Raw genomic sequence first — 20,164 nt, 5'->3', positions numbered from 1 at the left:
ACAAGTTTCATGGTTATCATTATTCCTAATAGCATACAAGTCATCACAATAATCATCATAGATAGCAACTTTGTTCTCATAATCAATTGGAACCTCTTCCGAAATATTGGAATCATCACTAAATAAAGTTGACACTCTTCCAAATCCACTTTCATGTTCATCACAATAAGATTCAACATCCTACAAAATAGTGGGATCACTACTTCCTAAAGTTGACACTCTTCCAAACCCACTTTCATCAATATAATCATCATAAATAGGAGGCATGCTATCATCAAAATAAATTTGCTCATCAAAGATTGGGGGACAAAATATATCATATTCATCAAACATAGCTTCCCCAAGCTTGTGGCTTTGCATATAATTAGCATCATGGATATTCAAGGAATTCGTACTAACAACACTGCAATCATGCTCATCATTCAAAGATTTAGTATCAAGCATTTTAATGCACTCTTCTTCTAGCACTTGAGCACAATTTTCCTTTCCATCAAACTCACGAAAGATATTAAAAAGGTGAAGCATGTGAGACAAACTTAACTCCATTTTTTTAGTTTTATTTTATAGACTAAACTAGTGATAAAACAAGAAACAAAAAGATTCGATTGCAAGATCTAAAGATATACCTTCAAGCACTCACCTCCCCAGCAACGGCGCCAGAAAAGAGCTTAGTTGACGGGGTGTGAGTGAGTGCCGCTTACCTAGCCTCCCGGGCAACGACGCCAGAAAAGAGCTTGATGTTTACTACACAACCTTATTCTTGTAGACGTTGTTGGGCCTGCAAGTGCACAGGTTTGTAGGACAGTAGCAAATTTCCCTCAAGTGGATGATCTAAGGTTTATCAATCTGTGGGAGGCGTAGGATGAAGATGGTCTCTCTCAAACAACCCTGCAACCAAATAACAAAGAGTCTCTTGTGTCCCCAACACACCCAATACAATGGCAAATTGTATAGGTGCACTAGCTCGGCAAAGAGATGGTGATACAAGTGCAATATGGATAGTAGATAAAGGTTTTTGTAATCTGAAAATATAAAAACATCAAGGTAACTAATGATAAAAGTGAGCGTAAACGGTATTGCAATAGTAGGAAACAAGGCCTAGGGTTCATACTTTCACTAGTGCAAGTTCTCTCAACAATAATAACATAGATAGATCATATAACAATGCCTCAACATGCAACAAAGAGTCACTCCAAAGCCACTAATAGTGGAGAACAAACGTAGACATTATGGTAGGGTACGAAACCACCTCAAAGTTATTCTTTCGGATCAATCTATTCAAGAGTTCGTACTAGAATAACACCTTAAGACACAAATCAACCAAAACCCTAATGTCACCTAGATACTCCATTGTCACCTCAAGTATCCGTGGGCATGATTATACGATATGCATCACACAATCTCAGATTCATCCAACCAACACAAAGTACTTCAAAGAGTGCCCCAAAGTTTCTATCGGAGAGTCAAGAACGTGTGCCAACCCCTATGCATAGGTTCCCAATGTCATGAAACCCGCAAGTTGATCACCAAAACATACATCAAGTGGCACATGATATCCCATTGTCACCACAGATAATCACGGCAAGACATACATCAAGTGTTCTCATAAAAGACTCAATCCGATAAGATAACTTCAAGAGGGAAACTCAATTCATCACAAGAGAGTAGAGGGGGAGAAACATCATAAGATCCAACTATAATAACAAAGCTCGCGATACATCAAGATCGTGCCATAGAGAGAACACGAGAGAGAGAGAGAGAGATCAAACACATAGCTACTGGTACATACCCTCAGCCCCGAGGGTGAACTACTCCCTCCTCGTCATGGAGAGCGCCGGGATGATGAAGATGGCCACCGGTGACGGGTTCCCCTCCGGCAGGGTGCCGGAACGGACTCCCGAGAGGTTTTTGGTGGCTACAGAGGCTTGCGGTGGTGGAACTCCCGATCTATCTTGATATTCGATGGTTTTAGGGTACGTAGGGTTATATAGGCGAAAGAAGTCGGTCGGGGGGTGCTTGAGGGGTCCAAGAGACAGGGGGGCGCGCCCTGTGGGGGGGCCTATCTCCTGGGCTCCTCGAGTATCTTCTGACTGGACCTCCAAGTCTCCAGGATGATAATCTTCCAAAAAATCGCGTTGCCGAAGGTTTCATTCTGTTTGGACTTTGTTTGATATTCCTTTTCTTCAAAATATGGAAACAGGCAATAAAACAGCAATATGGGTTGGGCCTCCGGTTAATAGGTTAGTCCCTAAAGTAATATAAAAGTGTATAATAAAGCCCATAAACATTCAAAACAGATAATAAAATAGCATGAATGCTTCATAAATTATAGATACGTTGGAGACGTATCAATTTCTACCTCATTATGAAATTCCTTGAACTTTTCAAAGGTCTCAAACTTGTGTTTCATTAAGTAGACATACCCATATCTACTTAAGTCATCAGTGAGGGTGAGAACATAACGATAGCCACCGCGATCCTCAATGCTCATTGGACTGCACACATCAGTATGTATAATTTCCAATAAGTTGGTTGCTCGCTCCGTTGTTCCGGAGAACGGAGTCTTGGTCATTTTGCCCATGAGGCATGGTTCGTACGTGTCAAATGATTCAAAATCAAGAGACTCCAAAAGTCCATCCACATGGAGCTTCTTCATGCGTTTGACACCAATGTGACCAAGGCGGCCGTGCCACAGATATGTGGGACTATCATTATCAATCTTACATCTTTTGGTATTCACACTATGAATATGTGTAACATCACGTTCGAGATTCATCAAGAATAAACCATTGACCAACGGGGCATGACCATAAAACATATCTCTCATATAAATAGAACAACCATTATTCTCGGATTTAAATGAGTAGCCATCTCGTATTAAACGAGATCCAGATACAATGTTCATGCTCAAAGTTGGCACTAAATAACAATTATTGAGGTTTAAAACTAATCTCGTAGGTAAATGTAGAGGTAGCGTGCCGACGGCGATCACATCGACCTTGGAACCATTCCCGATGCGCATTGTCACCTCGTCCTTTGCCAGTCTCCGCTTATTCCGCAGCTCCTGTTTTGAGTTACAAATATGAGCAACCGCACCGGTATCAAATACCCAGGAGCTACTACGAGTACTGGTAAGGTACACATCAATAACATGTATATCACATATACCTTTGGTGTTGCCGGCCTTCTTGTCCGCTAAGTACTTGGGGCAGTTCCGCTTCCAGTGACCACTTCCCTTGCAATAAAAACACTCAGTCTCAGGCTTGGGTCCATTCTTTGGCTTCTTCCCGGCAACTGGCTTATGGGGCGCGGCAACTCCCTTGCCGTCCTTCTTGAAGTTCTTCTTACCCTTGCCTTTCTTGAAACTAGTGGTTTTATTGACCATCAACACTTGATGTTCATTTTTGATTTCTACCTCCGCTGATTTCAGCATTGAAAATACCTCAGGAATAGTTTTCACCATCCCCTGCATATTGTAGTTCATCACAAAGCTCTTGTAGCTAGGTGGGAGCGACTGAAGGATTCTGTCAATTACCGCCTCATCCGGGAGGTTAATGTCCAGCTGGGACAAGCGGTTGTGCAACCCAGACATTTTGAGTATGTGCTCGCTGACAGAACTATTTTCCTCCATCTTACAACTGTAGAACTTGTCGGAGACTTCATATCTCTCGACCCAGGCATGAGCTTGGAAAACCATTTTCAGCTCCTGGAACATCTCATATGCTCCGTGCTGCTCAAAACGCTTTTGGAGTCCCGGTTCTAAGTTGTAAAGCATGCCGCACTGAACGAGGGAGTAATCATCAACACGCGACTGCCAAGCATTCATAACGTCTTGGTTCGCTGGGGCGGGTGCGTCACCTAGCGGTGCTTCTAGGACATATGCTTTCTTGGCAGCTATGAGGATGATCCTCAAGTTCCGAACCCAGTCCGTATAGTTGCTACCATCGTCTTTCATCTTGGTTTTCTCTAGGAACGCGTTGAAGTTGAGGTTGACATGAGCGTTGGCCATTTGATCTACAAGACATTTTGCAGAGGTCTTTAGACTAAGTTCATGATAATTAAGTTCATCTAATCAAATTATTTAATGAACTCCTCAGATAGACATCCCTCTAGTCATCTAAGTGACACATGATCCGAGTCAACTAGGCCGTGTCCGATCATCACGTGAGACGGACTAGTCATCATCGGTGAACATCTTCATGTTGATCGTATCTTCTATACGACTCATGTTCGACCTTTCGGTCTCTTGTGTTCCGAGGCCATGTCTGTACATGCTAGGCTCGTCAAGTCAACCTAAGTGTTTTGCATGTGTAAATCTGGCTTACACCCATTGTATGTGAACGTTAGAATCTATCACACCCAATCATCACGTGGTGCTTCGAAACAACGAACTTTCGCAACGGTGCACAATTAGGGGGAAACACTTTCTTGAAATTATTATGAGGGATCATTTTATTTACTACCGTCGTTCTAAGCAAATAAGATGCAAAAACATGATAAACATCACATGCAATCAAATGGTGACATGATATGGCCAATATCATTTTGCTCCTTTTGATCTCCATCTTTGGGGCGCCATGATCATCATCGTCACCGGCATGACACCATTATCTCCATCATCATGATCTCCATCATCGTATCTCCATGAAGCTGTCTCGCTAACTATTACTTCTACTACTATGGCTAACAGTTTAGCAATGAAGTAAAGTAATTAGATGGCATTATTCAGTGACACGCAGGTCATACAATAACTAAAGACAACTCCTATGGCTCCTGCCGGTTTTCATACTCATCGACATGCAAGTCGTGATTCCTATTACAAGAACATGATCAATCTCATACATCACATATATTTCATTAATCACATCCTTTTTGGCCATATCACATCACAAATCATATGCTGCAAAAACAAGTTAGACATCCTCTAATTGTTGTTGCATGTTTTTACGTGGCTGCAATAGGGTTCTAGCAAGAACATTTCTTACCTACGCCAAAACCACAACGTGATATGCCAATTTCTATTTACCCTTCATAAGGACCCTTTTCATCGAATCCAATCCGACTAAGGTGGGAGGGACAGACACCCTCTAGCCACCTTATGCAACTAGTGCATGTCAGTCGGTGGAACCTGTCTCACGTAAGCGTACGTCTAAGGTCGGTCCAGGCCGCTTCATCCCACGATGCCGCCGAAACAAGATAAGACTAGTAGTGGCAAGTAAATTGACAAAATCTACGCCCACAACAAAATTGTGTTCTACTCGTGCATAGAAACTACACATAGACCTAGCTCATGATGCCACTGTTGGGGATCGTTGCAGAAAATAAAAAAATTCTACGCATCACCAAGATCAATCTATGGAGTCATCTAGCAACGAGAGAGAGGAGTGCATCTACATACCCTTGTAGATCGCGAGCGAAAGCGTTCAACAGAACGGGTTTGATGGAGTCGTACTCGTCGTGATCCAAATCACCGATGATCCTATTGCCGAACGTACAGCACCTCCGCGTTCAACACACGTACGGAGCGGTGACGTCTCCTCCTTCTTGATCCAGCAAGGGGAAGGAGAGGTTGAGGAAGAGATCTCCAATAGCACCACGACAGAGTGGTGGTGATGGAGTGGCAGTACTCCGACAGGGCTTCGCCAAGCTCTTAACGGAGGAGGAGAGGTGTTGGGGAGGGGAGGGGCTGTGCCTTGGATGTGGTGTGAAGCCCTCCCCTCGCCCCTCTGTTTATAGGGGAAGGGGGAAGGGGGCCGGCCCCCTCTAGATGAGATCTAGAGGGGGGCAGCGGCCAAGGGGAGGGGCTTGCCCCCCAAGCAAGGGGGGTGCCCCCTCTAGGGTTCCCCCCCCCCAACCCTAGGCGCATGGGCCCAAAGGGGGGATGCGCCCAGCCCTCCAAGGGCTGGTTCCCTTTCCCCCACGACCCATGAGGCCCTCCGAGAGAGGTGGCCCCTCCCGGTGGACCCCCGGAACCCCTCCGATGGCCCCGGTACAATAGCGATATGCCCCCGAACTTTTCCGGTGACCGTACAACAACTTCCCATATATAAATCTTCACCTCCGGACCATTCCGGAACTCCTCGTGACGTCCGGGATCTCATCTAGGACTCCGAACAACATTCGGTAATCACATACAAGTCTTCCTAATAACCCTAGCGTCATCGAACCTTAAGTGTGTAGACCCTACGGGTTCGGGAATCAAGCAGACATGACTGAGACCGCTCTCCGGCCAATAACCAACAACGGGATTTGGATACCCATGTTGGCTCCCACATGTTCCACGATGATCTTATCGGATGAACCACGATGTCGAGGATTCAAGTAATCCCGTATGCAAATCCCTTTGTCAACCGATACATTACTTGCCCAAGATTCGATCGTCGGTATCCCAATACCTTGTTCAATCTCGTTACCGGCAAGTTAATTTACTCGTTCCATAATGCATGATCCCGTGAACAACCACTTGGTCACATTGAGCTCATTATGATGATGCATTACCGAGTGGGCCCAGAGATACCTCTCCGTCATACGGAGTCACAAATCTCAGTCTCGATTCATGCCAACCCAACAGACACTTTTGAAGATACTTGTAGTGTACCTTTATAGCCACCCAGTTACGTTGTGACGTTTGGTACACCCAAAGCACTCCTACGGTATCCGGGAGTTGCATGATCTCATGGTCTAAGGAAATGATACTTGACATTAGAAAGGCTCTAGCAGACGAACTACATGATCTTGTGCTATGCTTAGGATTGGTTCTTGTCCATCACATCATTCTCCCAATGATGTGATCCCATTATCAATGACATCCCATGTCCATGGTCAGGAAACCGTAACCATCCATTGATCAACGAGCTAGTCAACTAGAGGCTCACCAGGGACATGTTGTGGTCTATGTATTCACACATGTATTACGATTTCCGGATAACACAATTATAGCATGAACAATAGACAATTATCATGAACAAGGAAATATAATAATAACCATTTTATTATTGCCTCTAGGGCATATTTCCAACATTAACTCCATTCGTGAAATGGTCAAGGATGTAGACATAGAGATTTGCAAAATACATACATATCTTAATGTAGCAGACCCGTTGACTAAGCCTCTTCCACGAGCAAAACATGATCAGCACCAAGACGCCATGGGTGTTAGATTCATTACAATGTAATCCAGATTATTGACTCTAGTGCAAGTGGGAGACTGATGGAAATATGCCCTAGAGCCAATAATAAAGTTGTTATTATTATATTTCCTTATTCATGAAAAAGGTTTATTATTCATGCTAGAATTGTATTGATCGAAAACTTAGATACATGCGTGGATACATAAACAAATACTGTGTCCATAGTAAGCCTCTATTAGACTAGCTCATTGATCAAAGATGGTTAAAGTTTCCTAACCATAGACTTGTGTTGTCACTTGATAACGGGAATCACATCATTAGCAGAATGATGTGATGGATAAGACCCATCCGTTAGCTTAGCATATGATCGTTCAGTTTATTGCTATTGCTTTCTTAATGTCAAATACATATTCCTTCGACTATGAGATCATGCAACTCCCGGATACCGGGGTACTACCTTGTGTGCTATCAAATGTCATAACATAATTGGGTGATCATGAAGATGCTCTACAGGTATCTCCAAAGGTGTCTGTTGTGTTGGCCTGGATCGAGATTAGGATTTGTCACTCTGTGTATCAGAGAGGTATCTCTGGGCCCTCTTGGTAATACACATCACAAGAAGCTTGCAAGCAAAGTGACTAAAGAGTTAGTTACAAGATTATGTATTACAGAACGAGTAAAGAGACTTTCCAGTAACGAGATTGAACTAGGTATGAAGATACCGACGATTGAATCTCGGGCAAGTAACATACCGAAAGAGAATTACGTATGTTGTCATAAGGTTCGACCGATAAAGATCTTCATAGAATATGTAGGAACCAATATGGGCATCCAGGTTCCGCTATTGGTTATTTACCGGAGAGGTGTCTCGGTCATGTCTACATAGTTCTTGAACCTATGGGGTCCGCACGCTTAATGTTCGTTGACGATGTATTATTATATGAGTTATGTGATTTGGTCACTGAATGTTGTTCGGAGTCCCAGATGAGATCATGGACATGATGAGGAGCTCCGGAATGGTCTAGAGGTAAATATTGATATATAGGACGATGCTATTTGGACACCAGAAAGGTTTCATAGTGAACCGGGTATTCATCGGATCACTGGAAGGGGTTCCGTGAGGCCCCGGGAGGTCTATGGGCCTAATGGGCCAAAGGGAGGAACACACCAGCCCACAAGGGGCTGGTGCGCCCCTCTCCCTGGCCATTGGCCCTAGGGGAAGGAAAGGGGGGGTTGAGTCCTCCTACCTTTCCCTCCTCATGAGAGAAAGGAAAGGGGGGCGCCACCTCCCCTTGCCTTCCTCCCGTGCGCCTAGAAGGAAGGGGGTGCAGTAGGGTAGGGGCCAAGAGTGGCCGCCGGCCCCCTTGGGGCGCCCTGGCTGCCTCCGCTCCTCCCCCACACCTATATATACATGAGGAGGGGGCTCCACACACCCCACGACAATCTCTTAGCCGTGTGCAGCGCCCCTCTCCATAGTTTAGTCCTCCGTCCAGTTTCTCTGCAGTGCACGGCGAAGCCCTACGGGAATGAGTTCAACACCGCCGACACCACGACGTCGTGCTGCCCGGACTCATCTACTATTTCACCCGTCTTGCTGGATCAAGAAGGCAAGGCGTCATCGAGCTGAACGTGTGCTGAACGCAGAGGTGCCGTACGTTCGGTACTTGATCGGTTGGATCACGAAGAAGTTCGACTACATCAACCACGTTAATAAACGCTTCCGTTTTACGGTCTATGAGGGTACATTGACATACTCTCCCCTCTCGTTGCTATGCATCTCCATGGATAGATCTTGCGTGTGTGTAGAAATATTTTGTGTTTTCCATGCAACATTCCCAACATGAATTAATTATAGTCAGCATTAACGTAATCACACGCCCAATAACAATGAACTAGGTAATTCATTCCATTAGGACAAGTACCACGGTATGGTAACCATAAAATACACCTCCATTAAAATATACATTTTCACGTACTACATAATTAGGACCTAGTTAATTTAATCTGACAGGAAACGTACCACTTCTGCAGATAAGTGAAACAAGTAAACATATAGTACATATAGGCATGCGCCTGGACAAATCCAAATGTTTACAAATGTATCTAAGAATTCAGCATCAATCTTCAAACATGACCATTGCATAAAGCTTATTTGTTCTTCTCCTTGATCTCTTGCGCGGCCATGTAAGCCTTCTTCATATCTTGAATTATTGCATCTTTCGTGCTGCCAACAAAGAAAAGCACACGAATATCAGAATGCTTACATGAATGTGGTTTCTATCAAGCGAATGTCATCTACTGAACAATCAAACAAGCAGCTTGCGCACTAGAGAACAAAACATAATACAAAAATAACTCAGGCTCTTTCAATCATGATTATAAAAAAGAAAAAGAAATTGTGGTCGGCAATAATAGCATCAATACTCTTTTCAATATTTCTGAAGTGTATTAATCACCAAACATGTTTCAACGAGATCACAATTATTAGTTTGGATTATAAGGCAAAACCTACAATGAAGTTGGCTCCATAATATTCCAACAAGTGTGCAGAATAGAAAAAGATTGACCATTTCAAAATCTACATGAATCAGGTTCCTACTGTCAAGAGAGTATCATATGAAACAACAACAGTTGTCAATAGGACAACTTCAATAGCCAGAACTGTGGCATATGAATTACTAAGAATAAAAGTAAGCTCTTGATAACAATGGAAATTTTCAGTGACTAAATAGTATAGGAGCAATTGTTGTAGTAAATCACGAAGAACTACAGAGGTATCATTAAGAATTTGACAAAAATATATGGTCCATCCACTGGTAGCTTGAGAGCAAACTTGGAACACACCGGCTTCAGGGGGAATCCACCACTTTGCCCACTGCTTCCAAGCTCAGCAGTGTTGCAAATTTCAGCTTCGGCGATGCCAAGACTGGAAGATGCACTTCATTACTTGTATGGTCCACCTTGCTGCGCTTCGGCAAACTCATCCATGGGGGACATCCACTGATGGATTGGGAGGAAGAAGATGAGTCAGTGGTAACATATTTTTGTTTGCCCATTTACAATATGCTTTGATAATTCAGTAAACATCATACGATATTTTCTTCGAAAAATAACAACATGGCATATTTATGATAGAAAAATAGAAAAAAATAGAATTGTTTCAAAACCATAACACGTAATGCATTCTATTTTTTCTCAATGTTGGCACTAAACGGCAGAATTAGTGTCATTTAACCAATTTGCATCTAAAAACTGGATATGGAAAAAAACAATTGCACGGAAGGGCCTAATATTTCAGTAATTGTCAACTATAGGATGACTAATTTAATGGAGAAATATGAGATGCCCATCGATTTTTCCAGATTGAATATAGATCCCAATATCACGAGCAGGAACTAAAAACCAGACACAAATAATAATGATGTCGGGTGTTGACAAACCCCATAACTAAAATACAAACCAAAGCAAAAATCTCCAGCTCTCACCACAGGATTTCCATACCGAAAATCAATCTATACACAACAACAGTAGCTTTCTTCACACTGAAACTAGATGTGATGGTTCATTCTGGCCAAGAAGTTTGTATCTCAAATAGGCGCATCTACCGTTATCCGGGAAATCAAACAACTTAAAATGGTACATGAGAGATTTTTAGATCCGTATTTACCTCATGGTCCAGCCGCTGGTGGCTTTTGAGCAAACCTAAGTCGGCGTCCCCGCACAGAGGTGTGCCCTTGCCGTCGTGGCCCAGCTGGGTATCGGTGATGCTCATGAGATCCCGCGACTCCACGGGGAATACATCAGGAATCGGCTCTGATGTCCGAAACATGGATCCTGCAGACAAGTTGGTGGTGAGGCAAACAAACACAAATCCAAAGAATAAGACGCGGATCTAAACACGACCATGACCTCTGGGCCATAATAAGACCAACCTGTGGCACCTCAACACCAAAGAAGCACATCTTGTCAGAGAGCAAACCCTGGTGTCATCGAGGTTGGGGGAAAAGAGACCCAACGGCAGAGCTGACATGTGGCGATGAATTGCCCACGACCACGGGGTACGTGGGTAGGGCCAAGGGGCAGGGAGATGCTCGCAGAAGAGAAACCAGTGCCTCTATCGGGTTTGAGGGAGAGAGACAGAGACGGAGGGGCAGAGCAGGTGTGCAGTGATGGCTTGTTCGCGAGTTAGGGATAAGGTCACGGACATGGGCCAGCCTTTCTGGTGCAGGACACGTCGTCTTTCCAGTCGCACGAATAGGTAAAGGAAAAATGGGCCGAACAGAATACGCATGTGCAGCAGATAGGCATACATGGACCGTATTCCCCCCACTAGCACTACCATAGCATTACCATGAACTAACGGGTTTCGAATCCCTAGGCCCAAGCAGACGCACAGCAGAGCGGCCTGCCTATAGCGCGGCCACCAAAAGCCTGCACTCTTTCTATACAAACTATATATAGAGAGTGGCGCAGACTGGCGGCGACGGGTACGCTGGACTAGGCAGCAGTGCTGCAATCGCCAGCCTCTGGAGCTGCAACGCCTCGACTGGTGACACGGGGGTGCAGCACCATAAGTACTAAAGAAGACACGACCCTCGATCGGCCATGGAGTGTGCGGGGAAAGCGGTGGCGGTCCAGGAAGACTGCGACTGTTGACCCACAAGTATAGGGGATCAATCGTAGTCCTTTCGATAGGTACAATAACAAATTTTAATTTTTACTTAGCAATTTTAGGCACTAATCGGAATATGAAGTTGAGCCTAACAATTGCAAGTGTGAAGCTATGAGCTAAGCAAGGTAAACAAGTAACACAAGTAGGAGATTATGTAAACACAATATGGTATAAGTAAAGACTAAGAGACAAGTAACCACAAGTAGGGAGTTAGGGTTAGGGATAACCACAATTCTGGGAGACAAGGATGTATGCCGATGTTCACTTCCTTGGAGGGAAGCTACGTCACCGTTAGAGAGGTGGGTGCTACCACGAAGGCACACCGACGCCACGAAGGCTCACCCTATTCTCCCTTTGAGACAACACCACGTAGGCGTTTCTCAACCACTAGTGGTAGACCTTGAGGTGGTCTCCAAACCCTCACAAACTTTTCAGGGGTAATCACAAAGAACGATTCCTCTCTGAATGACTCCTACCGCCTAGGAGTCTCCAACCTCCAAGAGTAACAAGAACAATGGGGGAAAGCTCAAGACTTGCTCAAATCACGAATTCCTTTGGTGCAAAGAAGGGGAAGGAGTGGATCTATCACTTGGGTGGACAACTTCTCTCAAATGCTCTCAAATCCCTTAGGCATCTAAGATTTGGTGTTGGAGTGTGTGAGAGAGAGAGAGTGAAAGTGTGTTCTTGAGGATGCTTGAAGTGAATGGTCAACCATCTCACGGGATAGGAGAGGGATATTTATAGTATGCTTCAATAAGTGGCCGTTGGAGCCCAAAACACCACAGAAACGTTGGATGTCTGATGCATAACGGACGACCGAGAGCATGACAGACACCGAACGTCCGACAGGGACCGGACATCCGATGTTTTTCCACGGTCTAGTGGGTATCGGACGACCGGAGGATCCGGACGACCGATGTTTTGGTTCTGTGGAGAAGATACCAGGCGTCCAAGGAATATCGGACGGCCGAGGGCTCAGCAGACAACAGACGTCCAACAAGGACCGGGCGACCGATGTTTTGGTTATGGATTGGATTTGCCGGACGTCGTGCACACCGGACGACCGATGTTTTGGCTCTGTATGGAAATGGTCGGACGTCCGATGAGTACCGGTCGCCCGACAAAGATGAAGATCAAATACAGACTTTGAAGAAGTTGTTTGAGCAACACTTTAGCAATAACCCATGTTCCCTCTTAATAGTGCGGGATCCTATACTCAAGAATAAACATAAGATAGTATTGGTTCTTCGTTCTTGATGAGGTTAAACATTTCCGAAGTCATAATCCACACACATAATTGATTCCGAGGGGACAAAACTTGAGATATACTTTACAAACTTTGTTAGTCCCCCCTATGGGTATATTGTCATCAACATCAAAATAATATTTAGGGCATGATTGCACTTTCAATCTCCCCCTTTTTGGTAGTTGATGACAATATACTCATAGCACAACAGAAATCAAGTTGCTCTATGCTTTAAGACACATTTATTTAAGAGCTCCCCCTCTCAACCATAATTATTGCAACATTATATAGAGAGCTCTCCCTCACAGAGACAACCAATCTAGAATATATGAGCACAATATCACAAGTACCAAATAAGAACCATCAACATATTAGCACAGCCACATAATTACATAATATCTTAACATTCATAGAGCATAGAGGTTCAATAAGTTCAACATCACATCATAAGATATAGATATAAAGTCATACACCCACTCAAGGTAAATGGTTCAACATAAGAGCAACATGAATAGAAAGGGCTAGAACTAGTTCTCCCCCTTGGCAACAACTACCTAAAAGGGGCATAGAGAACCCTCAGAAAATCACAGGTCGTACTCATCATTATCTGGAACTCCACTCCCACCAGCTTCGTCGAGGAAATCAGCCCACTCAGGCCCCGAAGGAAAACCAAAGTCAGAAGGAGGAGCAACTAGGAGGCGCTCATCCTCACTCACATCAATAGCCCCAGAGTCACGAAGATGAGACTTCAAGGCATTCTTGGAGGTGATCAAGCGAGTGACAACATCATGGTTTTGTGTGCAGTTGAAGGAGAAGGCCTTCATCATGGCAGAGTGAGCCTTGCCGATAAAGCGAGCAAAACACCCAAAGGACGCCGAGCTGGCATGAGCAGGATGGGAACTAGCGGCAAACCTATGAGCAAGAGCAGACTTGGAGGAACCTTTTGGAGCAAAATCTTTGGCCATGTGAGGAGGAATAATCCACTTCTCATGCACATGGGTCCGGACACGGGAGAAGGGAGCCACACTCTCAATAAGAGCCTGAATGAATGGAGCATGAGGAAAGGCACGCTTATACTGAAAGCTAGCAAGTCGGATTTCATGTCAAAGGAAATGAGGAACATTAATCTTGCCCTTGGGAGACTCATAGAGACGATACATGAGATTAATGCAATAGCTGTTGCAAGAACCTTTGTCACCCATCTTAGGATAGATGGTGTGAATGGTGCGTTGATAGATGATGTAGTATGGGGATCTCCAAATGGACACTTGATTCAGATCCTTCAGCTTTTCCTCCTCGGTCAGTTCATCAATTCCCTTTAGGAGATAGCCACATGCCTCAACCCCTTTGGGTTTGTGCTTTGGATCCTCTTGATGGATCTTGAATCCGGTGTCCGGAAACCCAAGGGCAATGACAAATTGAGCATAAGAGGCAAAGAGCTCGGTGTCAGAGGTCATCCAAGTGACGGTCTTCTTAGGATCAAAGAAGCAGGTGGCATAGAACTGATGGATTGCAGCCTGACTAAAATCATGCTGAAAGGCAAATGGAGCAGCAAGACCAGATGACTCAATGAGCTCAATGGCACCCGAATACTTGACGGGATGTTTCCAAATATACTCTAAGTCAATGAAGTGGTGCAAAGACAGACGCTTACAGAGGACAACAGAGGTGTAGATGACAGCCTGAACATTGGTGCGAAACCGTTGATCCAGAGAATCTTGAACCACTTCAAACTGATCAACATCACACTGGAACTTAAGATATGCTGGCTTGGGCACTTTGGTGAAGTCCTTGAGAATACGCCCATGAAGTTGAGGAGCTTCAAGAGGTATGTGGTGACCATTGTCATGCGGCTGATTGGGAGGAGGAGCAGGCATGTGAGAGGCCCGGCGAGAACCGCGGGGGCGGGACGAAAACGTCACATGCGCACCACGCTCCTCCTCCTCCTCCATCTCTTATTCATAGTCAAAAACCTCAAAAGAGGAGGACTCTGAGATCATGACACGTTTGCCAGCACGCTTGCAGGGACGCAACTCCTCCTGAGAGTCATCAGAACCACCACGATGGGAGGCTGAAATCAAGAGGAGAGAAACATGTACAACCATAGTGAGCCCTAGATCCGAATGGAGACGAAGATGAGGAAAATTTGAAACTAAGAAGGACATATTACTGCGGGGAGAGGTGCCCCTGGCATCCTTGTGGGTGGTATGCTTGATTTTCACCATAGTGGGACGAACCACACCTAAGAGTGTTGGGGAACGTAGTAATTTCAAAAAAATTCCTACGCACACGCAAGATCATGGTGATGCATAGCAACAAGAGGGGAGAGTGTTGTCCACGTACCCTCGTAGACCGTAAGCGGAAGCGTTATGACAACGCGGTTGATGTAGTCATACGTCTTCACGATCCGACCGATCCAAGCACCGAACGTACGGCACCTCCGTGTTCAGCACACGTTCAGCTCGATGACGTTCCCCGGGCTCCAATCCAGCAAAGCGTCGGGGATGAGTTCCGTTAGCACGACGGCTGGTGATGGTGATGATGTTCTACCGGCGGAGGGCTTCGCCTAAACTCCGCGACGATATGACCGAGGTGGAATATGGTGGAGGGGGGCACCGCACACGGCTAAGGAACGATCCGTAGATCAACTTGTGTGTCTTGGGGTGCCCCCCTGCCCCCGTATATAAAGGAGCAAGGGGGAGGGGGCCGGCCAAGGGGAGGAGGCGCGCCCAAGGGGGAGAATCCTACTCCAAGTAGGATTCCCCCCTCTTTCCTAGTCCAAGTAGGAGAGGGGAAGGAAGGGAAGGAGAAGGAGAAGGAAGGAGAGGGAGGAAAAGGAGGAAAGGGGGGACGGCCCCCTAGTCCAATTCGGTTTGGGCTAGGGGGGCCGCGCGCCCTGCCTCCTCTCTTCCACCACTTGGCCCATGAGGCCCATTGCTTCTTCCTCGTATTTCCGTAACTCCCCGGTAACCCCGAAAATACCCGAATCACTCAGAACCTTTCCGAACTCCGAATATAGTCGTCCAATATATCGATCTTTACGTCTCGACCATTTCGAGACTCCTCATCATGTCCCCGATCTCATCCGGGACTCCGAACTCCTTCGGTACATCAAAACTCATAAACTCATAATATAACTGTCATCGAAACCTTAAGCGTGCGGACCCTACGGGTTCGAGAACTATGTAGACATGACCTAGAACTATTCTCGGTCAATAACCAATAGCGGGACCTGGATGCCCATATTGGCTCCCACATATTCTACGAAGATCTTTATCGGTCAAACCGCATAACAACATACGTTGTTCCCTTTGTCATCGGTATGTTACCTGCCCGAGATTCGATCGTCGGTATCCAATACCTAGTTCAATCTCATTACCAGCAAGTCTCTTTACTCGTTATGTAATGCATCATTCAGTAACTAACTCATTAGCTACATTGCTTGCAAGGCTTATAGTGATGTGCATTACCGAGAGGGCCCAGAGATACCTCTCCGACAATCGGAGTGACAAAACCTAATCTCGAAATACGCCAACCCAACATGTACCTTTGGAGACACCTGTAGTACTCCTTTATAATCACCCAGTTACGTTGTGACGTTTGGTAGCACCCAAAGTGTTCCTCCCGTAAACGGGAGTTGCATAATCTCATAGTTACAGGAACATGTATAAGTCATGAAGAAAGCAATAGCAATATACTAAACAATCAAGTGCTAGGCTAACGGAATGGGTCATGTCAATCACATCATTCTCCTAATGATATGATCCCGTTAATCAAATGACAACTCTTTTGTCCATGGCTAGGAAACATAACCATCTTTGATAAACGAGCTAGTCAAGTAGAGGCATACTAGTGACACTATGTTTGTCTATGTATTCACACATGTATTATGTTTCCGGTTAATACAATTCTAGCATGAATAATAAACATTTATCATGATATAAGGAAATAAATAATAACTTTATTATTGCCTCTAGGGCATATTTCCTTCAGTCTCCCACTTGCACTAGAGTCAATAATCTAGTTCACATCGCCATGTGATTTAACACCAATATTCACATCTGTATGTGATTAATACCCATAGTTCACATCATCATGTGATTAACACCCAAAAGGTTTGTTCACATCGCTATGTGATTAACACCCAAAGAGTACTAAGGTATGATCATGTTTTGCTTGTGAGAGAAGTTTAGTCAACGGGTCTGTCATATTCAGAGTCATATGCATTTTGCAAATATTCTATGTCCACAATGCTCTGCACGGAGCTACTCTAGCTAATTGCTCCCACTTTCAATATGTATCCAGATTGAGACTTAGAGTCATCTGGATTGGTGTAAAAGCTTGCATCGTCTCCATAATCGAGAAACATCTCCTTAGTCCTCACTAAGGATATTCTTGACCGCTGTCCAGTGATCTACTCTTAGATCAAAATTGTATTCCTTTGTCAAACTCAGCGCAAGGTATACAATAGGTCTGGTTCACAACATAGCATACTTTATAGAACCTATGACTGAGGCATAGGGAATGACTTTTCATTCTCTTTCTATTTTCTGCCATGGTCGGGTCTTGAGTCTTACTCAACTTCACACCTTTTCATCACAGGCAAGAACTCCTTCTTTGACTGTTCTATTTTGAACTATTTCAAAAATTTATCAAGGTATGTACTCATTGAAAAAATCTTATCAAGCGTCTTGATCTATCTATATAGATCTTGATGCTCAATGTGTAAGTAGCTTCACCGAGGTCTTTCATTGAAAAACTTTTATTCAAGTATCCCTTTATGCTATCCAGAAATTCTATATCATTTCTGATCAACAATATGTCATCTACATATAGTATCAGAAATGCTACAGAGCTCCCACTCACTTTCTTGTAAATACAGGCTTCACCGCAAGTCTGTATAATACTATATGCTTTGATCAACTTATCAAAGCGTATATTCCAACTCTGAGATGCTTGCACCAGTCCATAGATGGATCGCTGGAGCTTGCACATTTTGTTAGTACCTTTTAGGATTGACAAAACCTTCTGGTTGCATCATATACAACTCTTCGTTAAGAAAACCATTAAGGAATGCAGTTTTGACATCCATTTGCCAGATTTCATAAAATGTGGCAATTGCTAACATGATTCGGACAGACTTTAGCATTGCTACAGTTGAGAAAATCTTATTGTAGTCAACACCTTGAACTTGTCGAAAACCCTTTTGCGACAAGTCGAGCTTTGTAGATAGTAACACTACTATCAGTCATCTATCTTCCTCTTGAAGATCCATTTATACAATATGGCTTGCCGATCATCGGGCAACTCCACCAAAGTCCACACTTTGTTCTCATACATGGATCCCATCTCAGATTTCATGGCCTCAAGCCATTTCGCAGAATCTGGGCTCATCATCACTTCCTCATAGTTCGTAGGTTCATCATGGTCTAGTAACATGACTTCCAGAATAGGATTACCGTACCACTCTGGTGCGGATCTTAATCTGGAAGATCTACAAAGTTCGGTAGTAACTTGATCTGAAGCTTTATGATCATCATCATTAGCTTCCTCACTAATTGGTGTAGGAATCACTGGAACTGATTTCTGTGATTACTTTCCAATTCGGGAGAAGGTACAAATTACCTTATCAAGCTCTACTTTCCTCCCACTCACTTCTTTCGAGAGAAACTCCTTCTCTAGAAAGGATCCGTTTTTAGCAACGAATATCTTGCCTTCGGATCTGTGATAGAAGGTGTACCCAACAGTTTCCTTTGGGTATTCTATGAAGACGCACTTCTCCGATTTGGGTTTGAGCTTATCAGGATGAAACTTTTTCACATAAGCATCACAGCCCCAAACTTTAAGAAACGACAACTTGGGTTTCTTGCTAAACCACAATTCATATGTTGTCGTATCAACGGATTTAGATGGTGCCCTTTTAACGTGAATGCAGCTGTCTCTAATGCATAACCCCAAAACAATAGTGGTAAATCAGTAAGAAACATCATAGATCGCACCATATCCAATAAAGTGCGGTTACGATGTTCGGACACACCATAACGTTGTGGTGTTCCAAGTGGCGTGAGCTGTGAAACTATTCCTCATTGTTTTAATTGAAGACCAAACTCGTAACTCAAATATTCGTCTCCGTGATCAGATCGCAAAAACTTTATTTTCTTGTTACAATGATTTTTCCACTTCACTCTGAAATTCTTTTGAACCTTTCAACTATTTCAGACTTATATTTCATCAAGTAGATATACCCATATCTGCTCAAATCATCTTATGAAGGTCAGAAAATAATGATACTTGCCACGAGCCTTCATACTCATTGGTCTGCATACATCAATATGTATTATTTCCAACAAGTCAGTAGCTCGTTCCATTGTTCCGAAGAACGGAGTTTTAGTCATCTTGCCCAAAAGGCACGGTTCGCAAGCATCAAATGATTCATAACCAAGTGATTCCGAAAATCCATCTTTATGGAGTTTCTTCATGCGCTTTACACCGATATGATCCAAACGGTAGTGCCACAAATAAGTTGCACTATCATTATTAACTTTGCATCTTTTGGCATCAATATTTTGAATATGTGTATTACTACGATTGAGATCCAATCAAACTATTTTCATTGGGTGTATGACCATTGAAGGTTTTATTCATGTAAACAGAACAACAATTTTTCTCTGATTTTAAATGAATAACCATATTGCAATAAACATGATCAAATCATATTCATGCTCAACTCAAACGCCAAATAACATTTATTTAGGTTTAACACTAATCCCAAAAGTATAGTGAGTGTGCGATGATGATCATATCAATCTTGGAACTACTTCCAACACTCATCGTCACTTCCCCTTCAACTAGTCACTGTTTATTTTGTAACTCCTGTTTCGAGTTACTAATCTTAGCAACCGAACAAGTATCAAATACTCAGGGGCTACTATAAACACTAGTAAGGCACACATCAATAATCTGTATATCAAATATACCCTTGTTCACTTTGCCATCCTTCTTATCCACCAAATATTCAGGGCATTTCCGCTTCCAGTGATCATTTCCTTTGCAGTGTAAACACTCAGTTTCAGGCTTTGGTCCAGCTTTGGTCTTCTTCATGGGAGTGACAACTTG

General features: G+C 43.9%; 1 protein-coding gene across 2 annotated transcripts; it reads right to left on the bottom strand.

Moving 5' to 3' along the window:
* Positions 1-9,012: 9,012 nt before the first annotated feature.
* On the bottom strand, positions 9,013-11,313 carry LOC123065588 (uncharacterized). Of its 2 annotated transcripts, none has more exons than XR_006431079.1 (3): positions 10,798-11,309; positions 9,975-10,130; positions 9,013-9,354 (listed from the first exon to the last, which is right to left on the bottom strand). XR_006431079.1 is itself a non-coding variant. In XM_044488836.1 (3 exons), exons 1-3 carry the CDS (start codon positions 11,158-11,160, stop codon positions 10,074-10,076), a joined length of 345 nt encoding a protein of 114 aa, XP_044344771.1. In that variant the 5' UTR covers positions 11,161-11,313; the 3' UTR covers positions 9,397-10,073. The 2 variants fall into 2 exon arrangements, 1 of the variants encoding a protein (XP_044344771.1); XM_044488836.1 differs by lacking the exon at positions 9,013-9,354 and having other exon boundaries at positions 9,397-10,130; positions 10,798-10,964; positions 11,040-11,313.
* Positions 11,314-20,164: the final 8,851 nt, after the last annotated feature.

Source organism: Triticum aestivum, chromosome 3B, assembly GCF_018294505.1.
Source record: "Triticum aestivum cultivar Chinese Spring chromosome 3B, IWGSC CS RefSeq v2.1, whole genome shotgun sequence".
Taxonomy (NCBI): Eukaryota; Viridiplantae; Streptophyta; class Magnoliopsida; order Poales; family Poaceae; genus Triticum; species Triticum aestivum.
The sequence above is the reverse complement of the archived record's forward strand: the minus strand, read 5'-3'. Positions and strand labels throughout refer to the sequence as shown.

What these genes read in the sequence shown, in the direction of transcription:
- LOC123065588 (XM_044488836.1), bottom strand. Translation starts at nt 11,160, where the DNA reads ATGTCAGCTCTGCCGTTGGGTCTCTTTTCCCCCAACCTCGATGACACC. An exon ending in GGTCTTATTATGGCCCAGAG is followed by an intron (nt 10,965 to 11,039) that starts GTCATGGTCGTG and finishes ACTTGTCTGCAG; the next exon opens with GATCCATGTTTCGGACATCA. An exon ending in ACCAGCGGCTGGACCATGAG is followed by an intron (nt 10,131 to 10,797) that starts GTAAATACGGAT and finishes CCAATCCATCAG; the next exon opens with TGGATGTCCCCCATGGATGA.